General features: G+C 36.9%; 1 protein-coding gene across 1 annotated transcript in view; it reads left to right on the forward strand.

Annotated features, from left to right (window-relative positions):
- Positions 1 to 26,248, forward strand: part of Zir (dedicator of cytokinesis) — a 667,641-nt gene that overhangs the window by 464,459 nt on the left and 176,934 nt on the right. The window contains exon 35 of the mRNA XM_090407837.1: positions 15,229 to 15,372. Within this exon, the coding sequence (XP_090263963.1) occupies positions 15,229 to 15,372 (144 nt within the window). The remainder of the gene's footprint in view (positions 1 to 15,228; positions 15,373 to 26,248) is intronic.

The following is a 26,248-nucleotide window of genomic DNA, read 5'->3' on the forward strand; positions in this document are numbered from 1 at the left end:
AACTAGGTAGTATTGGAGTTTTTTGTAGTCTTCAACTGCTCATTCTTTCAATATGTTTTCAATTTTAATCACTTCTTTCAGTATTCATATATTTTGTCCAATACTGAGTCTATTTTTAGTTCTTTACATATTGCTATGCTCTTTTTTTTTTTTTTTTTGTCCCAAAGCGTATAGCCTGTTGTCCTTCGCAGCAATTTCATTCTCCAGTTTCTCTTTTTTTTTCTTCTACAGTTTTTGTGGTCCATAATTCACTACCATGTAGTAGAAAAGGTCTTGCCAAAACTTTATAAACTTTTATTCTTGTATGGTTTTGAATTTTATTAGGTTTGAAAATATTATTGATCATTCCTGTTATCTTTAGAAAGTTTGAAATTTTGATGTCAATGTCAGCTTCTTTTGTATATGATACAGCACATCCAAGGTATTTGAAGCAGTTAATTTGTTCTAAAATTTTATTTTCAATCATAATTTTACTTCTGATGGAATGTCCTTTAAAAGCCATTTGTCCTTTAAAAACAAAAATTATGGCTTTTAAAGGACCATCTTTAGAATCATATAGAAAGGACCATATAGAAACATTTCTATATGGCTGTGATTATTTTCTACTATGCTATTTAGATCTCCAACAAGGATCTTTTCCATTTTCTTTATGTCAGCTGCATGCACTAGTTACTCGAAAACTTCCTCTCCTTTTTCCTTAGAAGAATCTTCTGTGGGACTACAAATATGTTTCATTATCCATTTCCCCATTTTGGAGTTTGTTCACTTAACCCTGCTTGAAATTGCATTCCACTCAAGAAGTTTATCTGTGATTATTGTTGAATGCTGTCCCTATTCCTTGATCTATATTACCTCTGAATATAACATTCTATACTTATTATTTAGTAGAATCTCACCTATTTTAGTCTCAATTACACCAATTCTGTTCACGTGGTACTTTTCCAGTTCTTTTGCAAGTTCAATTTCTTATATTGATGGTTCCTATCGTTGTTCTTCTGATGTGTTTGTTCCCATAGCTGAATTTTCAATCTTTGCCCTGGTTCTATGACAAAAACAGCAGATGGTCTTGTTTAACCAAGCAGTATTCACCTGGCATGATATCTCATGTACCATGTATGATGCGAGGTGGAGATTGACAGAAGGAGATATTTTGTTGGATGCTGCTATTGATCAGGGGATTTGGAAGGCACTGATTAAAAAAAAAAAATCTATAACAACTTTGGTTAGTGAACAAGGGAAAGGTGTTTATTATGGATAATATTGCTTATTGCAAATTTTAATTTTAATTAAGTCTATAGACTTAAATGAAGAGATAACATTTGGAAATAAGGAAAATGATTTCATGTAAAGGAGGATATTGAGGATTTTAGATCTGATCATTTTATCAGAGGATGTGATTATAGATTGGGTTTCACACTTACCTTCAGTTGGTGAGATGATCATGAAGAAATCACCTGGGTTGTGGCTAGCCATATGAAGACTTCTGTGAGGAAAGGATATATATGTGTGAAATGACAAGCTTGGTAATTATGAAAAGCTTAGGAGACAGCTTGGAGCTATTGCATAAAATGAGGTGTCAAGCAAGAGGAAGATAAATGCTGCATGGTAACTCACTAAAATATATTTAACAGCATTGATGTGTGAATGTATCCCGAAGGTCAAAAGACTGAATAAAGTAGGTGTCAAATGGATGAATAAAGGGACTAAGCATGAAATTTGGAAGAAGACCATACTGTGGAGGCAGTACAATGTGAATAATGGAAACAATCAATTGCATGAGGAGTATAAAGAGCAGGCCAGGAAGTTGGCTCAGTTGGTAAAAACAGCAAAACTACAGTATGAGCACAAATTAGCAAATCAGGCCAGGAAAAGCCGTAAAGAGTTTTCCACACATGTGGCAACCAGAAGGAATAACAATTATGATAATATGATATTAATGGATAAAATGGTAATTGCTGCAAAAGACATTGTTGAGGTATTCAGTGAACAATTTATAAGGATATTTCATCGTCATAGGGGTGAAATCATGAAAAACTCAAATGTAGAGGACATGGGATAGGATGGCTTAATTGTGAGTTAGCAGGAAGTATAAGGAAATGAATAAGCTTGATGTCAATAAAACATTAGTATTTGATGACAAATTAAAGATACCAAGAAATTATATTCTTGGTTTAATCCAGGGGGTGTCAAACTGGTGGCCCGCAGGCCGCATGCGGTCCCCAAAGCAATTTCTTGTGGCCCATGATGCCTCAAGGAAAGATATAAAAAAAAGGATGGTTGCTTTTTATAAAAAAACGGGAATTCCGTATTTACTTGAATATAACTCGCCCTCGCATATATTACTCACACATTTGCTGTGTGTAATATATTTCTTTAGTGCAATTAGAGACAACTGGGATAAAAATGACACTAACTGATGAATCGCATGTTCCTCCCACATTAGCCATGCTGTTTAGACTCAACCAAACTGGCAAACACAGTATCTAACTAAAAACTTACTTGTTTTTAGTTAGATGTGTGTGTGTGAGTGCACCCACTAACTCAATCGCAAAGCAGCAATAAAATTTAATTTCGGTTTAATTTGGTTTAAATGCTGTCTATTGTAAATATTAATATAATAAAAATATTCTTTATTTCTTTCTGAGTTGTCATAATCATTATAATACTATTTTATGTCTTGTAATGACTTAGAATAAATAAAAAATTTTTATTAATTTTCCAATTTATTTATACTCATTCTTTCACTTCCCTTCGATTCTAATTAGTGCAAATTTTTTTTAGTTGAAAATTTTTTGCGGCCCACTTGAGATACAGTTTTACGGCAAATGGCCCACGGTCCAATTGACACTCCTGGTTTAATCCTTTATCCAAGTGTAAGCAAACAAGTTTGTTCGTGAACTATTTTCAGAATTGTGACAACTCGTATAAAGAGGCGAATGACTTCACGTCACTTGCCTTAGTATCCCGTAATGCAAAGCACGTATCTTTATTGGTATGTATAATGCTATGCATTATGGGAAGAGTCACTACCCAGGCTGGTCTCATCAGTGGGAGCCAGACCCAGAGGTGATACTAAGGTTGAAGTAATAGAGAAGTTATATTTTCACCTTAGAAGTCACCTTTTGGCTACTCTTATATGAAAATATGACTTCTGCATTATTTCGACCTTAGTATCACCTCTGGGTCTGGCTCCCACTAATGAGACCTCAATAAAAGTCGAAACTGGTCTGGGTAGTGACCCAGATATGATAATAAGATATGTAGATGATGTGTTCTCTATTTGGCCTCATGGCCCAGACACATTAGACTCCTTCCTCAGTCACTTCAACAGCCTACATCCAAGAATCCAGTTTACGATGGAAAAGGAAAAGAACAATAGTTTACCCTTCCTAGACATCTTACTTCACGCTATACAGAAAACCTACGCACACAGGCAAATACATTCACAAACTCTCCCACCACCACCCCACTCAACAATATGACATCATTAAAACTATATAGTAATAGAGGAAATGGGAACTCCTTTGGATTATATGATCTTTTATCTATTGGAGCTTTAGGTTTCAGTTTCATATTGCAAGTGGTCGTGTAATTTAGCACTCATGTAAAATTGGCAATTATTATCTGTTTTGTTGTGTTTATTCATCCGAAAATTAGAGTGTTACACTGTATTAGTTTGGATTTTCATGTTTTTAGAGTATTAGTATGATTATAACATTTTTATTGTGATATTGTCGGCATGGCACCAGTGTGACAAACAATGACAGCAAAGACCACGTTGTCAAGCGATTTGAATTTTGGGATATTATTCAGTGCAGTATATACGAAATGCATACATTGAAAAAATTAAAGAATATGTGAAAGGAAATTGAAACTGGAGAGAGTATGTATGAAGTGTTTTAAAAGTGAGTATCTGTTAGGTGATGAGAATGCAACAAATACCGACGATAATATGGAAAATTATGTTAATTATGTCGACCATGTGGCCATGGAAATAGAGCAGAATGAAATGGATATCAATAAAGAAATAACGCGCTTAAATGTTATCCTTCATAGGACAAAGTGCGAAATTGAAAAATTGCAGACGCATCAAGAATTAAGCAGGGCTGAAAAAAGAAAGATGCCTTTCATCCTAAAGAATAATAAAGATCGACTGAACAAACAAGAAAAACAAGTTAAGGAGAAAATTATGTATGGAGACTCAATAATCAGGGGAGTACTTAATGAAAATATGACAGAATCGTGTTTCCTGGGAGCAAAATTCTCATTATTTGCTATGCCATCCAGATACAAAAAAGTAAGTTGAAGGAAACGATTGTCTTGGTTTGTACCAATGATTTGAGAGGCGAGAAGTATTCTATGAGGGAGGATGTAAAGGGGCTGTTAGAACAGGCAAAACTGAAAAGCAAGAATGTGAAGATTGTAAGTCTCCCACCACACTATGATAGAGGCAAACTGAGGAGGAGGATGCATTTGCAAAAGGAATGATGTAGAATTTGTTGATCTGTGGTCTTTGTTTGGCAGAAAGAAGGATTTATACAATGCAGATGGACTGCATCTGAATGGTTTTGGTGTTAGGTGTCTGGGGAGAGCTTTGTTCATTGAGCATGCTGAAGTGCAAATTCAGGGAAATTTAAGCAATTAGGGAGAAAGCAAGTGAATTTGTGTGAAGGCACTCATGAAGTGAGTGATTGTGAGAATGACCAAGTGAGGAATCTAGTCTCCCAAGCAAAAATATTGAATAAAATAGTCAATTCAGAAAGTAAAGGTGGGGGGAGGGGAGGAATAAAGGAATGTTACCATTTCTATATACTAATGCCATAAATATCAGGAATAAAAGGGCGGAGTTTTTGGCATTGGTTAGTGCAACCTCACCAAAAGTTATAGGCATTAGTGAGAATGGCTAACAGTAGATGATGTAGTTACAGGGATTGTATGCAAAGGGTTTAGTATTTTCCGGAAAGTTAGAGAAGATAGGATGGGGGGAGGAGTGCTGCTGATGATAGCAGATGAATTGCAACCAAAAAGAATAGGAGACAGGTGGGAGGATGGCTGTTCATTTCAAGCAGCAGCACTTGGTTATTGCTATAGGTCAGGGAGTTCCACAGATAATCTGGAAGACATGCATTGCCAAATCAGTACAATGAGTACAAGTCGAGTGATTATTATGGAAGACTTCAACAATAGAGATGTAGACTGGAAGGAAGAAATATCACATTGCATAAATTCTATTTCCTTTCGGAAATAGAATTTATTCACCTACTGAGAGATAATTACTTAAGCTGGCATATGATGGAGGGGAATAGGGGTGGGAGAGTATTGGACCTGGTCACAGGATCAGAAGAGCTATCCATAACCAAGGTGAGAACATTGCCTAAAATTAGTGAAAGTGACCATATGGTCTTGATTTAGGAGATTGTAAAACACAAGGAATATTCTACCAAGGAGGAGTATTTGTGGAACTACAAGGGAGGTGATTATGACATGCTTAGGGAAAAGTTTAAATCTGTACCATGGCATAAAATACTGCAGGGTAAGGATGTTTGTAGTGCATAGGATATAGTTAAGGGTCATCTAGAGCAGTGTTTCTCAAACTTCAGATATCCACGGACTCCTTCTTAAATTTTCATTATTACCAAGTACCCCTAATTAATTAATTAAAACAAATTAATTAATTAAAATTAATAAATTAATTTAAAATATTAAAAAATTAAATATCTATTTTATTTTAATTTATATATTCATGTAAATAAAAAATATGATTTATTTTTAATAGAACAAACTTTATAAAGATACTATAAAGTTTTACTTACTTGAAATAATTTATCATCAATGAGAGCAGTGAAATTGCTTATGGTGAGATAAAATTTCAGCAAAATTTGGCTCTATAGTTGTTAATTTCAATCTCAGATGCAGTTCGACATCTATAATGAGATTCCTCTTCTTCATCTTAATATCTACAAGGGCTAAAAATCCAACTTCGCACAGATATGAACTTGGAAATAGAAAAATGAACCTTAGAGCTTTATCTGTTAATTCAAGAAATTCATTCTGTATTTGTAGCCAAAATGATGATAACGTATTCTTGCTATATTTATTTTTTAGGAAACCATCAGAAGCTAGTTCTAAAAGTTGTTCTTCTTCTATTGACAATAGACCCTTTGGCATAAATTTGTTTTTATTGAAAGGGTATCTTATCCACTCAATATTAATGTCCAATTCAGAGAAATACTTTTCTAGATTCATTTATAAGCCTTTTTTTTTTTAAATGCTGCATGATAGTAATTTTCACATCATCATCATCAATTTGTTCATTTGAACTTGCGAGCAATTCATGAAGCGATGGAAATGCGTCAAATTCTCCATTACCAACCCGCTTTTGCCATAACTTCATTTTTGCCAACGTGGCGTTCACTTTATCTTGGACATGAAATATAGAAATTTCCTTGCCTTGTAAAGATAAATTAAGACTATTTAATACAGTAAATATATCTGCCAGGTATGCTAATTGACTGAGCCATTTCCAATTATGTAAATGCTTTTTCAATTCAAACTTTTCATCAAGAAAAACTTGTAGTTCATTCCGAAGTTCAAATAAACGAGTAAGGACTTTTCCATGAGAAAGCCAACGAACATCGGTATGGAAAAGAAGTTGTGTATAGTGGCTTCCCATTTCTTTGCAAAGTTGAGAGAAAAGTCTGGCATTTAGAGGACGGCCTTTAATATAATTTATGATTTTTACAGCTTCATCAAGAACTTTTCTTAGGTCTGTAGACATCATATGTGTAGCCAAAGCCTCCCTGTGTATGCAGCAGTGTGTCGACTTTGCATTTGGTGCAACAGCTTGAATCCTTGAAACAATCCCTTTTTTAGATCCGACCATGGATTTCGCTCCGTCCGTGCTTATTCCAACACAACTTTTCCAATCAAGCTTGTTTTGATTCATAAAGGTATTTATACTGTTGAATATTTCTTCTCCTGTTGTATGTTCTGACAAGGGTTGGCAATATAAAAGGTCATCATGAATTTTTTTATTTTTTTCATACCTAACGAACACTAGAAGATTTGCAAAATTTGTAATGTCGGTGGATTCATCTACCTGCAATGCATAATAACAACTCTTACATATATTGGATAACAATGTTTGTTTTATATTTTCAGCTATTTCAGTGATTATAATAAATTTAGTTTAATCCTTTATCCAAGTGTGAGCAAACAAAGTTTGCACCTGAAAGTATCTTCAGGACTGGGGTAAGGTAGTACAGCACTGGGCAACTCAATGCAAAGGTGGAGCAAGCTAACATCACTCCTATCTTAGTATCTCCCATAATGCAAAACACATCTCCTTGCGGATATGTATAATGTTATGCAACTCCTATAGGTAGGAGTGCAATTCATTAGTTAGTGCCAGTTGTCTCTAATTGCACTGTTTGTTGAGAAACATATTACACAGCCTGCAGATGTCTCTACCTTATTCAGTGATACAATAGGAACGTTTTACGATCTCAAACTTTTTCTCAAAGTGTGGTATGCGGACCCCCGGGGTCCGTGTTCCACACTTTGAGAAACACTGATCTAGAGGATGCAGTATTAAATTGTATACCTAGGGTAAGGAGAGTTAATCAGGTAGGAGTTAGATGAATGAGTAATATCATTAAGCATGAGCTGCAGAAGAAGAAATTGCTGTGGAGGGTATATAAAGAGAAAGGTGACCCTCAAACTCATGAACAGTACAAGGCTCAGGCAAGAAAGATGACCAGCATGGTAAGAAAGGCAAAATCAAATTATGAGAAGAATTTAGCCGAGCAGGCCAAGATGGTGAGTGAGGATAGATTGAAAGTGTGTATGGATTGCAGAACTTGGGTTTATAGGAGAAAAAGAGGGGATGTGATAGGAACATTTAAGTTGCTTAAAGGATTTTATAGGATAGATGCAAGGGAAATGTTTTAGCACTTGGCTAGAGGGACCAAAACATGGGGTCAACCCTGGAAGTTGAATAAAGTTGTGGTCAATAGGGGTTTGAGGACTAGATTTTTTGCTTGGAGAGTGGTGAATGAGTGGAATGGGTTGCTAGAGTCAGTTGTGTGTGCTTTTTCTGTTCATGGGTTGAAGGAGAGGTATGATGATATATATAGATAGATATATATATATATATATATATATAGATAGATAGATGATATATAGATTGTGTGGATAGATTGGATCTCCTCCAATGAATCTTTGAATTCCATGGAGGTGCCTTTATAATAATAATATGTTACATTGAATTATCTATGTTGTAATTAATCAAGATTTATTGTAGATTTATAGACTATTATGTTTGCTTAATGGGAAACAGTCTAGAATGTTCTCATTGATCCTTCCACCCCTGTTCCACTCACCCTGAAAAAAAAAAAAAAATTAATGAGCTATTAAACAAAGGATAGGAAAACTCCATTATCACTTTATTGTTTTTCTTGGTGAATAAGAAAGCAGTTTTTTAGATTCATTTCACTGAGTGCATCATGTGCTATATTCATTTTGTCTCTGTATACATGTTATCCCAGGCCTCTGTAAGCATAGATATATTGCAATTTTATATTTGAAACCCTTACAGAAGTCTTTTGAGCCATTTCAGTTTTGTTTCAGTCAGACCTTTAACAAAGGAGTACATTTTGATTCCTTTCTTTTAGGCTTGCACGGTGATCCGAATGCATTTTTGGAAATTATGGAGACAACTACCGTGTTTGAATAAAAACTTTAGTTTACTATTACTAAAATTTTACGATTCGACGTTTCGACCTTTATGTCAAGGTCATCTTCTGGAGCGTACAAATATACACAAGAAACAAGCTATACTACAATCATACTGGTTCGTTAAAGACACTGACTAACCGCTACCACAATTGTTGGCCTGACCTCTGGTGAAAAAAAAAAAAAATTATACATCAACGCTAGAGTCCTATTATTTGTGTTGTCTACTATATACATATATTAACATCATTCCAGCCAGTTGGAGTGGAATGGTTTCTAATAATAGCAGATTGGCTAGAGTCCTGACTTATGTTGAATCTTTCAAATTAGGTTGGCTGAATGTGTGCCATCCAGATCCTTGGAATTTTTATACCATCTTTATTGTTGATATTTGGGTGGTTTATCAGGATTTCGCAGGATTCTTTAAATTTTCTTTCGTACCATGTTTTTGTGCGGTGTAAGGAGCAGGTGCTTTTCCAGTTGATTTGGTGTAAGGTGTTGAGTGCATGGTCTGAGAGGCCTGCTTCACCATAATGGTTATATTTAATGTGTCTAATGTGTTCTTTCTTGCGTATAGGGATTGTCCGTCCTGTTTCACCAATGTACGGTAAGTTACAGGTGCAGCGGATGCAATAGACTCCAGGATGTGCTAATGGGAGGAGAGGATCCTTAGAGGAGCTGAATATGGTTTTAAGTTTAGTGGGTCGTTTAAAGGTGGCATTGAGGTTATAATGTTGTAGGATTCTGTTGATTTTTTCTGATAACCCTTTAATGTATGGGATGGCTATGGTTTTACTGTAATCTAGATTCGTTTTTGTTGTGGTTTTATAGAGTATTTTATTGACAGTATTTTTGTTATAGCCATTGTTTATGAATGTGTCACTAATGATTTTTAGTTCTTGTTTCAGGGCTTGCTGGTTAGAGCAAATAGTTGTGGCTCTGTTTTTAAGGGTGTTTATGACTCCATATTTTTGTGCTGGGTGGTGATATGAATTCGCATGTATATTGGCCCGTGTGTGTCGGTTTTCGGTAGACCGTGAAGGATAGATTGCCTGAAGGAAGACGTGTAACTAGTGTGTCTAGGAACGGGAGCGAATTTTGGTTTTCGATTTCGATGGTAAATTGTATGCGTTTGTGTTGTTTGTTTAGGTGGCTGAGGAATGTGTTTAGCGTTTGTCGACCGTGCGGCCAGATCGCGAACACGTCGTCAACGTATCTGAGCCAGATTGTCGGTCGAAGCGTGGCGGAATCAAGAGCCCTTTGCTCAAAGGTTTCCATGTAGAAGTTCGCGATTGGGGGGATAATGGTGAGCCCATGGCCGTACCTTCCTTTTGTAGGTAGAATTTGTTTTGCCACACGAAGTAACCGGACTTTAGTACGTGGGCAAAGAGGGTCGTAATGTCGGGCGGAAATTTGTTCTGTAGTAGGAGAATTGTGTCATTGATGGGGACATTAGTGAAAAGGCAGAAACATCAAAACTGACTAATAAGTCGTCCACCACCACCACTATCTACACAATATGTCACTATCCATCACCTACACATACCATGATGTCTACTGCCCACAAATTGTATTTCATCTGGATCATTGTGATTGGCAGAATGATTCAGACTGATAATGCTAATTCGTTCATGGCCTTAATGAATTTATTTATGATCTCTATTTTTTTTTTTTTTTTTTTTTTTTAATTTTGGTTGTAGTGGTAAATTGTAGTCGAAAATTAGGCAAAGCAAAATTATATGTCTGGTAGTACATAAGCAAAAATTGTGGTAAATTATTAAATATCAGTTAAGTGCATCTAAAGTTACAATGCAATCTTATGAAACATAATTTTTTCATTCAGAGATTCGAATACAACAGATCTCTTAGATGAATCTCTTCAGGATAGGTCTTATTACATTGAAAATAAGGAGACTTCGGAAATTCAAGCCTGAAGAATTTCAAATTTTATTATGTGTAAACAATTGTGGGTCTCTGCCGATCTGACTTGTTAATGAAAGATTCTTCTCTTCTTAAGCTATTAAGCCATTTTTATTGGCAGAACAATTGGAAGAACAACATTGTTTCTGCCCTTCAGTTGAAAAAGCCAAAGTTTGATTCTCGCCATGACGAGAGAAATCTTTATATGGTTTCTCCAATTGAAGATGAATTAGCCAATCTCGTATTGAGGTATCTTTGATCCCAAAAGCTCAGATTTTAATCCTGCATACAGACCAATTGACCTTGAGAAAACACGCAATTTACGGAAAAAACTACTAGTGATGGTGGTAGGCAGTAGATGGCACTGTGTGTGTGTGTAGATGATGATGGTAGTAGCAGTTCTGTAGTTGGTGGATTAAATGGCAGAGACAGAGAGTTGGAGAGTAGAGTGCCCTCCCTCGATGAATCCTCAGACTCCTTGTAGGTGTCACATAATAATAATAAATTAGATAAAACAAAATTATGCCTACTAGTTCATATGTATGTAAAAGTACTTTGTTCGGTGGTGTTGCTATGTGAAAATGCCTAGAAAATGCATCTTTTTTTATGATTTGCTATGAGCATTATCATCCTTGTTTAATTAATATGGAGCCTTCCTGCAAAGGCTTAATATAGTATACTGTGGTTAACTCTTGCTCTAGCAACTAAAGAAACAGCTCATTTCATTTAAATGAACAGTTAATTTAAATTAAAGTTAATTCAGAATAGCATTATTGCTATGGAGCTATTTACTTTTTAGTAGTTTTTTATTAGAGTAAGTGAACAATGACGGTGTTTGCTTTTATAAGAATTGACTGCATACAATGGGATACTCAAAAATAATTGGAATTATTTTTTTTTTTAAAATGTATTCAAGTTTATAATACCTTATTCTAATCTTCTTCAAAGTATTCTCCATGTAAGTCAGTGCACTTATCCCTATGTTTTTTCCCTGCTAGAAACAATTCTGGAACTGTTCAACTGGAATACTCTTTATGGTCTCCAGTGACTTTATTATTATTATTTCGTGTGACTCCAGGGAGTCCTTAGACTCATCGAGGGAGGCCCTAAACATCATGTCCACACAACTATACGACATTCTCAAAGTATCTATCATACCTTGCTTTGAACTCGCTCACCGTCATAGCGCCCACAACAGACTCTGGCAGCTTATTCCATTCATTTACCACTCTAAAAGTAAAGAACCCAGCTCTAACACCCCTGTTAACTACACTCTTGCCCAGCTTCCATAGGTGTCCCCTAGTTCTCCCACCACCAGTCCTGATCTCAAAAATATCCTCTGAATTAATCCTATAGAATACCTTTAGCAATTTGAATGTCTCAGTCATATCTCCCCTTTTCTGCCTATCAACTAGTTTCTGCAACCCACAAATCTTCAACTTGTTCTCATATGGTTCATTCCATAGACCTGCTATCATCTTGGTCACTCGCGTCTGGATCCTCTCCACTTCCTCCCCATCAAGAAGGAACCGAGGTGACCAAATCTGGGCACAGTAGTCGAGATGAGGTCTTATCAAGGCTCGGTACAGAGGTACAATAACTTGCTTGTCTCTGCTCATCAAGGTATTTTTCAACAACCAAGTGAGTTGATGAGCTGATTAGCTACTTTTGCAATGTGCCCCATAAACTTCATCTCCCTATCCACCAACACTCCCAAGTCCCTGGCCTCATCAATCTCCTGGAGTACAGTTCCACCAATGTGGTATACTGCTGCTAATCTTTTCACCCCAAAATGCATAACCTTACATTTTGTCACATTAAATTGACATCCATTCTCCTTAGCCCAGAACTCCAGTCTATCCAAGTCATCCTGCAAGATTTTGACATCTTCTGCATTCACTATCGCCGTACCCTTTTCTTTCTTTCACTTTTCTTTCACTTCATCCACATCAACAAATTGCTGCCCTTTCATGATTTTCTTTATCTATAGGAATAAAAAAAAAGTCATATAGAGAGAGATGGAATGAGTAAGGAGAGTGCAGGACAACTGCTGTTGTTTTGCATCAAGAACTGTTGGACAGATAATTCTGTGTGGGCTAGGGCCTTGTCGTGGTGCAGCAACCAATCTCTGGTACTCCACATTTCTGGCCGTTTTCATCACACATTATCACAGTCTTCTCAAAATGTTGAGATAAAAATGTTGGTTCGCCGTCTGTCCAGGAGGAACAATTCCATTCATATAAAAAATAAAAAAAAATCAACATTATCTTGACATTCGATTGAACTTGCTGTGCCTTTTTGGATCTCAGTGAATTTGCATATTTCCAATGGTTTGATGCTTATTTTGTTTTGTTTCGTTTCTGGATCAAAAAAGTTCTGGTCATTAAGAACTTGCTCCCTCAAATAACAACAAACATTCACATGGTTCTTTTTTTTTTTTTATATCCTATGTGAGCAAATGAGGCCCAAATTTAGCAGACACACATTTCATTTGCTGTTCTGTTAAAATTCACTGACACAAACTCCATGACAAATTTGCCTCTTCAGAAACTTGCTCAATGGTCTTTTGACAATCTACATTGATTGCCTGGCAAACCTTTTCAATGTTTTGATCATTTTTGCTTGTCGACAGTTGACCAGATCGTGGTTGGTCTTCAACTGACATGCATCTATTTTGGAAACAGGGAAAACCACTTGTAAACCCACATTTTACCTAAAGCATCATCCTTAAAGGCTGCTGAAGCATAGTAATGGCTTTAGCTGTAGTTTTACCCTAAAGAAAATAAACTTTCCTGCACAATCTCTCTTCCATGTGGTCAGCCATCACAAAATTGCCAAACTTGCTTGTAGGTGCTAACAAAAACGCAGCCAGTACAATGAACCAGTTCCCAAAGGATGACACCACTTGCCAGACTGGTGCATAAAACTGCACACTCATGATGCCTAGTGGCATCATCCATAACTAGAAAATGCACATGCACCAAGTTCAGATTCTGGTTATTTTGGGGTGTTTCACCCCCCCCCCCCTTGTGAAATTAAATTTTGTACTTATCAAGTACAAAATTTTAAACTCAAACTTGACTTAATAATTTATATATGCTCCTTTGTTCCTAATAAGTTCATTAATTCGGTTAGGCATGGACTCTACCAACCTAGAACACATTTTTCTTATTTCTGCATCTCAAAACCATACTTATATAATGGATTGTATTAAGTTTTCCTTTGTATCACAATTTCATTTTTCAAGTCTCTTTTTCACTATAGCCCCCAAATTTTCTATTAGGTTAGTCTAGAGAGTTAGCTGCCACTGAAGCAACTGGATGTTGTGATTTTTGAGGAACTCTTCCATTTTTTTTGAAGTGTAGCATGGAACAAGATCCTGTCGGAAGATGAGTTCTTTGTCTTTCTGTATCTGTGGGACCACTCGTTTTTCCAATAATTTTATGTATTGGTCACTATTCATCGTGCTGTCAACAGGAACAAGTGACCCTGGACTGTCATGTGTTAAACAACCCCAGAACATCTTTTTAGCTGGGTGTTTAGGAGCTTGTTGAAGGTGGGTGAGAGAAGACTTATCAGACAATTTGCAAACATAGGGTACTTGCTTTCCTCGGACAAAGAAATGGCTCTCATCTGAGAATATGACCTTCCTTCACTTCTCAAAAGTCCAATCTTTGTACACTGGAGTCTCTTTTTCTGCATAGCCCTCATCAACAGTTGTTTCTTTTTTGGTCTGTGGGCAGTTCTCCCTGCTTCCAACAATCTTCGAGACTGTCATGTCAGAAACATTAATTCCACTAGCAGCCAAGTTTCTATAAGTCTTCAGCAGACAACCTTGGATTAATTTTACTTTTGCTAACTAGTAAACAATCTTTAGTAAGTGTAGTTTTCCTTTATTGCCTACATTTTCCTTTTCTGTCAGGGGGAAAAGGTATCTGTGTCCCTAAACCTCTTTAAAATTGCATTAACAGTACCCAAATCAACACCACATTCATTGGCAATTTGTCTTTGAGTTATAGATGTGTGCTGAATGCTTTCTTTGAGATGTATCCATTTTATAGCTACACAAAATGAATAAAACACTACAAATATCAACTTGTTTACACTATTAATAAACATCATAGAGCCAGTTAAAATGTACAGCAATCAACAAAAATAGTGAACTAAAACCAAAACTGTAAACTTGACAACAATTCGGCTTGTTCGGATTAATTTGTTTTTTACTGTAGGTATTGATTCAAGCTTTTGTTGATAGACTTCTTATAAAAAAAGCAATAATTATTTTTCAAGAAAAACGCTGATGTAATAATGGATTACTAAAGGTGGTTTAGATCTATTAAAGAAAAACATCATTTATTTTACTACTAACTACGTTTGATGGTAGTATCACACTGCACAATGAAAATCATCTGTCACTCAAATCACTAAGATCAAAACATTCATTAAGTCAACTTATTATTGAAAGATAGTTTGATTCTTATTATATGTAATATGTATAATTCATGTCTCATTCAGTATAGTCCTTTTTTTTACTCCTTAATCCATAAATTATAAATGTTGTATTTGATTTAATAGACATTGTCTCATAATGTTTTGGAAGAAAGTGCTGTATCAGATGATGTTTTATCACCAGATGAAGAAGGAATATGCACAGGAAAATATTTCACTGAAAATGGTTTAGTTGGCTTATTAGAGCAGGCAGCCACTTCATTCAGTTTAGTATGTATTTCATGTTTTTAATCTTTAGAAAGAGAATTAAAAAACCTGAATGCTTGTTATGTATTTATTAAATATTAATATATCAGTTCCATTTCAGTAGCTTCTATCAAATTTGCTGTTAAAAGAATTATTTAAAACCTAAAATTCACATACAACAGAATAAAATCAGCATGTGTGGGAGGTATGTTTGCAAGTCTGTTATCTCTCACTGCATGCCCCACTTTATCTCTTCCTCACCAAACATTATAAACCACAATCCAAAGAAATATGATTTTATTCAGAATTTCAAAAATTTTCCCACAAAAAAACAGTTCAAGAAAACTTCATAAAAAGCATCAAAAATCATAAAAAAAACAACAGATATCCAATCAAACAACCCAACACTAATTCTTATTTAAAAAAAAAAGAGAGAGAATTCAACATCCACTTCACCAACATCTGTGGCCTAAAAAGCAATATAAGCAATGTGCACAGTCACCTAAACCAGAACTACTATTCATATCAGAACTCTAACTAGTACTATCAACACACTTTCCATCTCAACTGCCCAAACTACATACTACATACAAACAGCTCTTTCCACCACAAGAGTGGCGTGTGCATTCATCATAACCAACATACCATGCCAGAGAATACAAATCCTTGAAACCTCACCGATTGATCTGCTTTGACTTAATATTTCTCTAACAAATCAACCTGCCCTTTTCATATGCTCTCTCTGTCATTCTACAAACTTCATCAACCACTCTGACCTCTTCAACTATCTCTCTCTCTACAGCTCAACTTTCTGCAGTTGAAATATCCCAATAGTGAGGTCATCCTGCTTAGGGACTTCAATATCCACAACTCACATTGGTTCCCCTTCTCCAGTTTTACTGACCAAGCAGGCAGGGATGCTGAGGTGTTTGCCATCAGCATTGACCTATCTCAGATCATCAGTCTTCCTACCAGAAATACCAGACAACACCTTTGACCTCTTCCTAACAAGATACTCTTCCAAGTATACTGTGGTTGTCGGTTCTCCTCTTGGTAACTCAGACTACAAACTAATACAAATCTCTTTTGCCACAGAACAGCCTTCACCTACCAATTCATAGCTTCTTGTCCCAAAGGACAAGGAACTATGAATTGTTGGGTAAAAAACAAACTATGTCCAATTGGGAGGACCTCCATGACTTCTATTCCTTCTTCTTATGTTCTGGCTACTGCTTCCGTTCTTCTGATCCAAACACCTATTCAGACCAAATAACAGAACTCATCCTCACAGGAATGAAGGCTTCCATCCTCATTCTGCTCCAAATTCTCAGTCACCATCCAAGCCTTGGTTCTCAAAAAAGTGTGCTGATGCTTGTCCAAATTGTAGTTGCATCTTCTGGTTACCAAGACCATTAGGCATAACTTCTGACCATCTAGGTTTCCACCACTCTCACATATGGATGGTACCGTAGTTACCTCACCTAAAGACAAGGCCAACTTACTGGCATCGCTCTTCAAATTCCTGCATTGATGACCTGGGCAAAGTTTCCTCCACTCCACCAAGAATGGCCCCTTCATGCTCCCATAGTCTTCTGACAAGAAAAAATTCGAAGAATGCTTAATAACCTGAACACAAACAAGAGATCTCCTGATGCATCTGGTCCCATGTATAGTGCTAAAAAATTGGGCACCAGAACTAACACCTATTTTGTATTGTATCTTCAATCTATCCTATTCATCTAGCATCTATAACATGCAAATAGTTCCACATTCAGCCCATCCCAAAGAAAGGGGATAAAAGTCAACAAACAAACTACTGTCGAATTGCTCTCACTTCTATTCTCTCTAAAATTATGGAGAAGGTCATCAACAACCAACTCCTGAACCAACTAGAGACCAACTAATCATTGACCAGCAGAATGGATTCCACTACTTGTGATCTATAGCTGTCACCACCCACCTCTGGACTTGGGCTATGGAGAAATTTGGAGAAACTCACGTGGTCGCCCTCAACCTTTGAAAGTCGAGGGCAACCACAAAAAAGAAACTGCCATCCTATTGTCTGCCTTCCTCACTCTGCAACTGGATTGCCAACTTTCTCACTGGTCGCTCTCTATGTATCATGGTGGCTGGTTTCCTCTCCTTAGATTTCTCCACCAATGCAGGAGTATCCAGGGTTCTGTTCTTTCACCCATTCTCTTCCTCTTGTATATGAATGACCTGCTCTTACAGACTTCGAATCCTATCCATAGCTTTGCTGATGGATAGGACAAACCTTGTAGTTCTCAAGTATTAGAATTCTCAAGATCTATCATGACCAGAGATCTGAGTTCAGGTCGCTGGTCATGGTAGATCTTGAGAATTTTGGTGCACCACCTCACTAACTATATCCCAGTGTAGCAAGGACATCCTTTTAAAGTTCGGTGCCACCAGTACTCAGTTCTGTCTGATCTTTCTTAAGAAAGAGCTCACCCCCCCTCTTACCTTCAGCAATACTGCCAGTGGCATACACCTGGGGGGGCCTTGCCCCTTGTCCCCTCAGGAATCACAGCCGCTGTGAATGCAAGGTGAATGAAGTAGTGCTCAGGCAGACCAAGCGCTACTGAAACCCACCGAATCAAATTCACTGCTTCCTCTTTCATTCCCTCTACTTCTGTTCTTTGGAACAGTCTATTCACTCTATCTTGCCCAAAGATTACAATCATCAGCTGTCGTGTTCAAGCAAAATGTGAACAAATTCCTTCTTTCTTCTATTCCCCCCCCCCCCCCACACACACAACACTAATGTGCTGTTGTATATAGGTCTTTCATGTTTGGATCAGTAAAAAAAAATAAAATAATAAATTATTATTAAAGGTTGATTAATATTTCAATAGTTGTCTCAACAAGCATCATTAGACAAATTCCATATGAGTAAAAAATAAACTTAGTAGGTAGCACATAATAGATTTATATCAGTTTGTATTAAAATTTCAGTTATATTTCATTAATTGTCCCAATGCATATCAGCAGGTAAAACAGATTTATGAAATACATCATAAACAAAGAATAGCATTTTAGAATATTAAATCACCTATCATGATATACTGGTTTTCTGGTAGTAGCATGAGTTCAAGTGCTATTCAATTACATAATTGAAATTTATGATTTTCCTTGGCTATTACAAAAATCCTTTGAACACATTCAGAGGAAATTCTGTAGATTGTATTCTAGTCTTCAGGAGATACAATCACATATTAGCTCAGCAGAAATAGTAGTAATTGGTTAATAAAATATAACTGATTTTTGACTTCATAAATCTGCTATAAAAGAGATCAACTTCCACACATTTTAGATATAACGTATTTGAGAAGATTAGACAATGTGTTTAACGTGTTAACGTGTAAGAATTATTTGCATTTATTATTATTATTATGATGATGATTCAGGTCTCCATGGAGTCATAAGACTCATTGTGGATGACTTACCCTAGAAAACACAAAATTTCTGATACCACTTCTTAAACCCATTGACTGTTCATGCTCTCACCACTATATCAGGCAGTGCATTCCCAGGTTCAATCACACTGCATGCAAAGAAACCACTTCTTACCCCTCTTGCTCACAACTTCCTTTCACAACTTTCAAGGATAGCCCTTGTCCTCGCACCATCCACCTGTTCCACCAAATGAAAGAACTCTATAGTGTCAATTCTGTAACTTCCACTCAACAGTTTAAAAGTGTTAATCATATCACCTATCACCTTTCTTTCTTCCATCCACCAAACTCTGCAATCCACATTCCCTCAGCCTATCTTCATAACTAACATTGTACAGTCCTGATGTCATCTTTGTTATCTAATTCTCCACTCTTTCCATGGCTAATTTATCCCGTTCAAGTCCTGGGGACCAAATTTGAGTCTGAGTATGGTCTGATTAGGGCTTTATACGGTGGAATGACAACTCTTTTATCTCTGCAAGTCAGCATCCTTCTCAGTATTGCAGCAATCCTCTGGATTACCTTCACTACCTTTGCAATATGTTCCCTGAATTTCAAGTTTCTATTAATCATCACCCTCCAAATCCCTTGCCTCCCCCACTTCCTTCAGTACAGTTCCTCCAACAGAGTAAGCATCCTCCCATCGATGTATTCCTAAATTCAAGACTTTATATTTAACTGAATTAAACTATCCCTTCATTTCCCCCTCTGTCTATTTATTCAGTTCCTCCTAAAGGGCTTCCACATTTGCACTTTTACTAATAACCCCTCCCAGCTTCACATCATCTGCATCCCATGTGCAGCAACTTAAATATGCCAGAATATGCCTTTTCCTCATAAATCGCTCTTGTTACTTTATTATAAAAGGCAATCATATTACTAAAACAAGAGCACCCCCCTTAACAAATCCATACTGACTCTCACAGATAACATTACTTACCCTCATCTGTCCAACAATGTAAATGATCCCTCACTAATTTCTCCAAGATTTTAACAACTATTAATGAAATACGAACTGGTCTATGGTTTGACACTTCCAGTCTGTTACCCCCCACCCCCTTATGCAATGGTACAATCTTACCCTCCTTCCACTCCTTAGGTACTTTTCTCTTGGTTGGACTTCATTGAAAATCCAGGTTAACAGCTGTCAGTTCTTTTGCACATTCTTTCAAAACCCATGGCAAAATCCCATCCAGTTCCATTGCTTTATTGCCATCCAGGGTACTCAGTATTTGAAACAAACTCTCTTTTGAACTTCTAAACTCAAACCTGTCCTATCCTTCTAGTATTGGAAATGACTGCTTTAGGATGAAATACTTCAATAAAGTGTTCAGTGAACAACTCCACTATGTCATTTGCATCAGTCACTCTGTTCCCATTTTTATCCAACAGTATCATTCTTCCACAATTATTTCTCCTCCTACTGGCCACATAATGAAAGAATTCCTTAGGATTATCTTTAGATCTCAGGGCTAGTCTCTTCTTATATTCCAGTTTTGCCTTCCTTACCATACTAGTCGCCTTCCTGGCCTGAGTCTTGTATTCTTCATACATCTGCTTTTCACCCCTCTCTTTATAGCCTCAGTATAGCCTCTACTGGCATGGCCTTTATCGAGGCCCTTCACTGTATGCCCTGCCCTGAGAAATGAGCAGTTTTTGCTGATGGCTTGTGGAGGATAATGCTTTGCCTGATAGTGCACTTTCCCATCACTGGGTAGAGCTGAAGTCTGCCTGGTTTTAACTGGCAGAACCACTGCTGAGTTTAATTGAGTTTATTGAGTTATGTGATCCTTCGTGTTACTCATTGAGATTAGAGTGATTAAAAGTCATCTAGTTTTTGGAGATGACCCTTTATTTATACAAAGGTAGACTGGGTGGTAGCTCTTCCCATAATGCATAGCACACAACCAAAAAAAAGTACACACCAAAAGGATGTGTGCTTTGCATTATGGTATACTAATGCAATTAATGTGAAGTCATTAACCTCTATATATAAGTAGCCTGGTCATGAAGGTACTTCATGCATAAATTTTGTTTGCTTACACTTGGATAAAGGATTAAAAAAAATGTAATTTCTTGGCATCTTTAATTTATAGCCAAGTGGGAAAACCTTCAACAGTGTTTTAGCAATCTTCAGATTTGAAATTTACAGCATTAGTAGTTGGCAAGGTGAAAAATAGCACCTTCAATAGAAAGGAATGCCTAGTTTTTAAGAATTTGAGGAAGCTATTGATATGTTTATGCCAGGAAAGACTACAGTTAAATGTCCAAGGAGAGAAATCTGATCCTGTCTGTGATATCTGTATTGTAGAAGGTAAGGGAAAATTAGTTGCAATTGCTCTGTGAGAAAGAAGGCATGTCTGAATTTTAGTAGCATTGAAGTTAACAAGGTTATCCCATCCCATTGAAGATTGGTATGGATATATGATCTGGGACTGTGAGATGTTCATTGCACTGCATGATTTATCCAGTGTCAGCAGGATAAATAACTTGACATATAGGAATGTACTCTGATAATTAATAAATAACATAAAACAGATTTATCTTATATATATATATTTTATATCAGTATAAAATTTTTGCCCTAGTATCAAGGGCATCTTCAGTATGACTCTCAAACAACGAGAACAGAAACTGGTATATTCATCAGTGACAACTTCTTAGATTCATTGGGCTATGAGTGTCCTTCTGTCCTATCAACAAAATATCTACTTTTCTAGGCTCAGCTAAAGATAAACTTCTGCTTTAGCCTGCTCCAGAGTGTATCAGATTCCTTGCCAGTTTGGATTGTCATATTTTGGCCAAACAGGTAGATCTGCAGGTGTACGTCGTGATGAACATTTAGACTATGTTAAGTTCCATGAACAGAGCAATTGTGACTTGAAGAATATGCTATCACCATCAGATACAGAGTTCTTTGGAAGAAAATTAAGGTTCTCCATAAAAGTAATAATCTCTTGGAATGTTTATACAAAGAGTTGAGACCTTACTACATTGACTGAATCTAAATAGAAACAATGGACTTCAGTTATCCCTCATATGGGAGATAGTTCTTCTTCACAAATTACAGAATTAACTTAAATTTAATTATTTTTTTTTATTTATTATTAGTCTTGTTAAATTTATTTTTACTAGAACCTTACAGTAAGGTTCTAGTAAAAATAAATGCATGCAGCTTATGCATGTCAATGTTAAATATACCAATTTCTGTTCTTGTTTAATTTGAGTCATACTGAAGATGCCTATGTTACTAGGGCAAAAATTGTATACTACTAAAAATATATACATAAGATAAATCCATTTTGTGTTATTTATTAATTGAGTAGGATGAATGGAACATACTATTATTGACAAAACTGTGAAAGGAATATGGGTCAATGAGAAAGCATCAGTTGTGTATAGGAAGAAAGGGAGTAAGTGATAGAATAGGATCTTCTGCATTGGTGGAGATGCTTTAAGCCATATGCTGTGACACATACTAAATGATCCAAAAGCTGACTACCTAATTACATATAGTGAAAGGTATGTGAAGGATGGCAATTTTCTGTGCAGGCTGTGATGCTAGACACAATATGCTATGGATTTATAATGATAGAATTTCAACCTGGTATACCCTCAAAGTATTAGAGAAGCTGACAGTTAATGGCCTTTTACATTATTTTGGAGAGAAGACATGAATGAATGGCTGGTATTTTGACAGCAAATTTTATCTCCACTTCTTTGAAGTCAGTTGGATATATTCTTGTTTCCATGTATTGAGATAACTGTGCCAGCTGAGTATAACAGATTATAGAGATGATATAAGACATTTCTTAGTTTTGGAGTACAACTTTCAAACGAGTACAGTTGAGTACCATTAGGACCAGAAGAATTTTTGCTATCTGGATTATTTAAGATTAATCTGATGTCTTTTTGATAATGGTATGTTGCACCTTTTGGATAGTAAAAGCCTAAGTTCGATTCTCATTGTGATGAGAGGAATCTTTATATGGGTGTTTTTTAAGTTGAAGGGTGAGTTAGCCGATCTGATATGGAGACAGTAGGATTTTTCCTCAGAGACTTAGGTTTTTCATCCTGCATACACGCAAATTGGCCATAAGAACACATGCAATTTGCAGACAAAAAATACTGTTGTTGTTGTTGGTAATGGTGGTGGCAATGAGCAAGAGCAATAGATGGCATTGATAGTAGTTGAGTGTGTGGTGGGAAAATTAGTGGCAGATGAGACGGTCAGATGTGTGTAGCGTAGTTGAGTAGAGTGCCCTCCCACAATGAGTCCTTAGGCTCCTTGGAGGTAACATGTAATAATAATAATAATAATAATAAAAGACCACAGAGGACAGTAGAAGGTGATTTGCTTTGATCAATGATTCAGGAATTGAAGGAAATTATGCCAAGAAGTCATCATTATTGTTAGGAGATAACAGTGGTGCACTGGGATGAGATAATCCAGATAATCCCATCCATATGTGTATCTGGATGGGATTTTGTCAATGGATTTTGAGGAAATGCACTAAAGAACTGATAGCTTAATTGACTTGACTTTTCAGTGAGAGTCTAGCTATGGGAAAGATACCCGAGGAGTAGAAGAAGGGTAGATAGTACCATTGCATAAGGATAGTAGTAGAATGGAAGTGACAAACTACAGACCAGTTTGTATTTCATCATAGTAGTTGCTATGATTTGCAAGAAATTAGTGAAAGATCATATACAGCATTGGGCAGTTGAGGGTAATGTTATCTGTGAGAGTCAGCATGGATTTTGTAAGGGCCCTCATGTTTTAGTAATCTGCCCTTTATAATAAAGTAACAAGAGTGGTTAGTAAGGGAGAGGTATATACGACACTTTTTTTACAAAATGCTTTGTCAGGGTGCCATATGATATGCTGATATTTAAGTTACAGCCACATGGGTCCCCTCCATGTGGGGCACCTGTTCATGGTGGAAGGGACCTCCCTACTGGCCCTTTTCATTCTTAATCTTTTTTTTTTTTTTTTTTTTTGCTTTTCTTCTCCTGAGTTTTTTTAACTGTCCTTTTTCCAGACCACCATCACTGGGATCCAATGCCCTGCTGCCATGTTTGCCATGCAGTGCAACTGGTGGACATCTGGAAAGGTCGGGTCCTAGTAGTCTTGCACTACTTTGGCCCCTGCTTCGGCAAGACGGGTGGTCCTGGATGGCCCAGCCAGGATCAGTCAGCTAGTGGGCTTGCCTGCAAGAGTCAACGGTGTTGCAGTAAGTCTCTATGATATGGGGTTGGGATCCTAGACCTGCTGCAGTGGCGGTATAGCATCCAGGGTAGCTCTGGCGTTCCACTCCTGAACGCAGTCTTTGCTTGCCGGGTAGTGGGCGTCCATGTGTGGCTCCATGGTGAGTGGGGAGCTCTCTGGTGCCAAATTAAAAATTCCTTAAATATGAATTCTTCATCCTCAAATGTTTCAGGGACCCTAACAAAGTCCCAACCAAGTACTGATAATATAGACACATCATATGGAAACAGAAGTAATTAACAAAAGATATCGGATACTAACATAAATGTACCAGCCTTTTTAATCATTCATGCAACAGGTGAAAAACCAATTGGAAAAATGTCCCCCTTCTTTATCCAAAAAGGTTTAGGACTGGCAGGACCTCCTAAAACTGTCAAGAAATTGTGTTCTGGTGATATCTTTGTGGAAACAATGTGCAAACAACATTCCAAGAAACTACCAAGAGCAACTGACCCTAACACATTTGATGTTTTGAACACTCTACCAGAGGAAGAGATGGACATTGGCCGTCCATTCCTCCCTAAAACAGTGGATAAATATAAATCTGACAAAGGAATACAAATTGCAGTAACACCTCACAGAACACTCAATTCCAGTAGAGGAGTGATATCAGAATGAGATCTTCTTGATGTTCCTGATGAAGAGATATGTTCAGAGCTTAAAGATCAAGGAGTGATGGGTGTGCGCATCCTGATACACAGGGATGGTTGCCTGGTCTCAACCAAGAACATTATCCTTACTTTTGATACACCTAGGCCTCTGAGATCTGTAAAAGCAGGGTATCTCAGCTGTCCTGTTAGAATGTACATCCCTAACCCGCTGAGATGCTTTAAATGTCAAAGATATGGACATGCCCAAACTGCCTGTCGTGGTTCTACTACCTGTGCCTGACGTAGTAGTAAAGAACATGATAATAAATCCTGCTGTAAAAAAAAAGTTAAATGTGTCAACTGTCAGGGAGATCATCCAGCTTACTCTCGTGCATGTCAGAAATGGAAAGATGAATCGAAAAGAAATGGAAAGATGAATGGAAACAGAACAAAACATAACATATCAGGATGCAAAAAGAAAGCTGGCCACCATTACACCTGTTCTACAATCCTCTTATGCTGAAAAAGTAACAATTAAAAAAGTGCCAATCAGCAACTCAAAACATGTATGTCTATTCCACCATTTGATAACTTCACCGTACCTGAACTTTAGGATCACAAGTGCTTCTATGTTGAGCACATTAATCACAAGACCTATGTCCTTACTCCAGAGACCACTTCAAAAATGGTCCCATTCAATGAAAACTCACCTGTCAAAAAAATTATGGTGGAGACTTCACTCAAAGATAAACCACCAGACACTCGCACAGAAAAAATGGATACCTCTATACCCACTGAAAGCAAACTAAACATACCAACTGACCCTAACACATTTGATGTTTTGAACACTCTACCAGAGGAAGAGATGGACATTGGCCGTCCATTCCTCCCTAAAACAGTGGATATATATAAATCTGACAAAGGTAAGCTGTCAACCTCTTGAAAACCAGACAAGTCAATAAAATCAAGACAATAGGCAAATTTTTACAATGGAACTGTAATGGGATCTGCCAGGATATTGACAATATCAAGATGTTGTTGCAGAAACACAAACCTTTCTGTTTCTGTCTACAGGAAACTTACTTAATGAGGACCGTACCTTTAGGAATTTCACTGTTGTACGTAAGGATAGAACTGGAGATCGTCCTGCTCATGGAGGAGTAGCTATCCTAGTGGGCAGTCATATTCCTTTCCATCAGGTCCAACTTAATACTTCTCTGGAAGTAGTAGTGATTCGCTTCTCTGTGGGATTTCTTATTACAGTATGTTACAGTATTTATTTACGACCAAATGCTGAGTTAAATGAAATTGATTATTATTATTATTATTACTACGGATAACTCCAAGGAGTCCATAGACTAATCAAGGGAGGAACTAAAAATCATGTCAAGAACAATTCGACATTTCACACAGTATCTATCATACTTCACCTTGAACTCATTTACAGTCATGGCACTCACATCAGACTCTGGCAGCTTATTCCACTCATTCACCACTCTCCAATAAAAAGCCTAGCTCTAACATCCTTGCTAACCACACTCTTGCCCAGCCTCCATGTATGGCCT

Source organism: Typopeltis vanoorti, chromosome 18 (assembly GCF_054136105.1).
Source record: "Typopeltis vanoorti isolate ZY-2024b chromosome 18, IOZ_Tvanoo_1.0, whole genome shotgun sequence".
Lineage (NCBI taxonomy): Eukaryota > Metazoa > Arthropoda > Arachnida > Uropygi > Thelyphonidae > Typopeltis > Typopeltis vanoorti.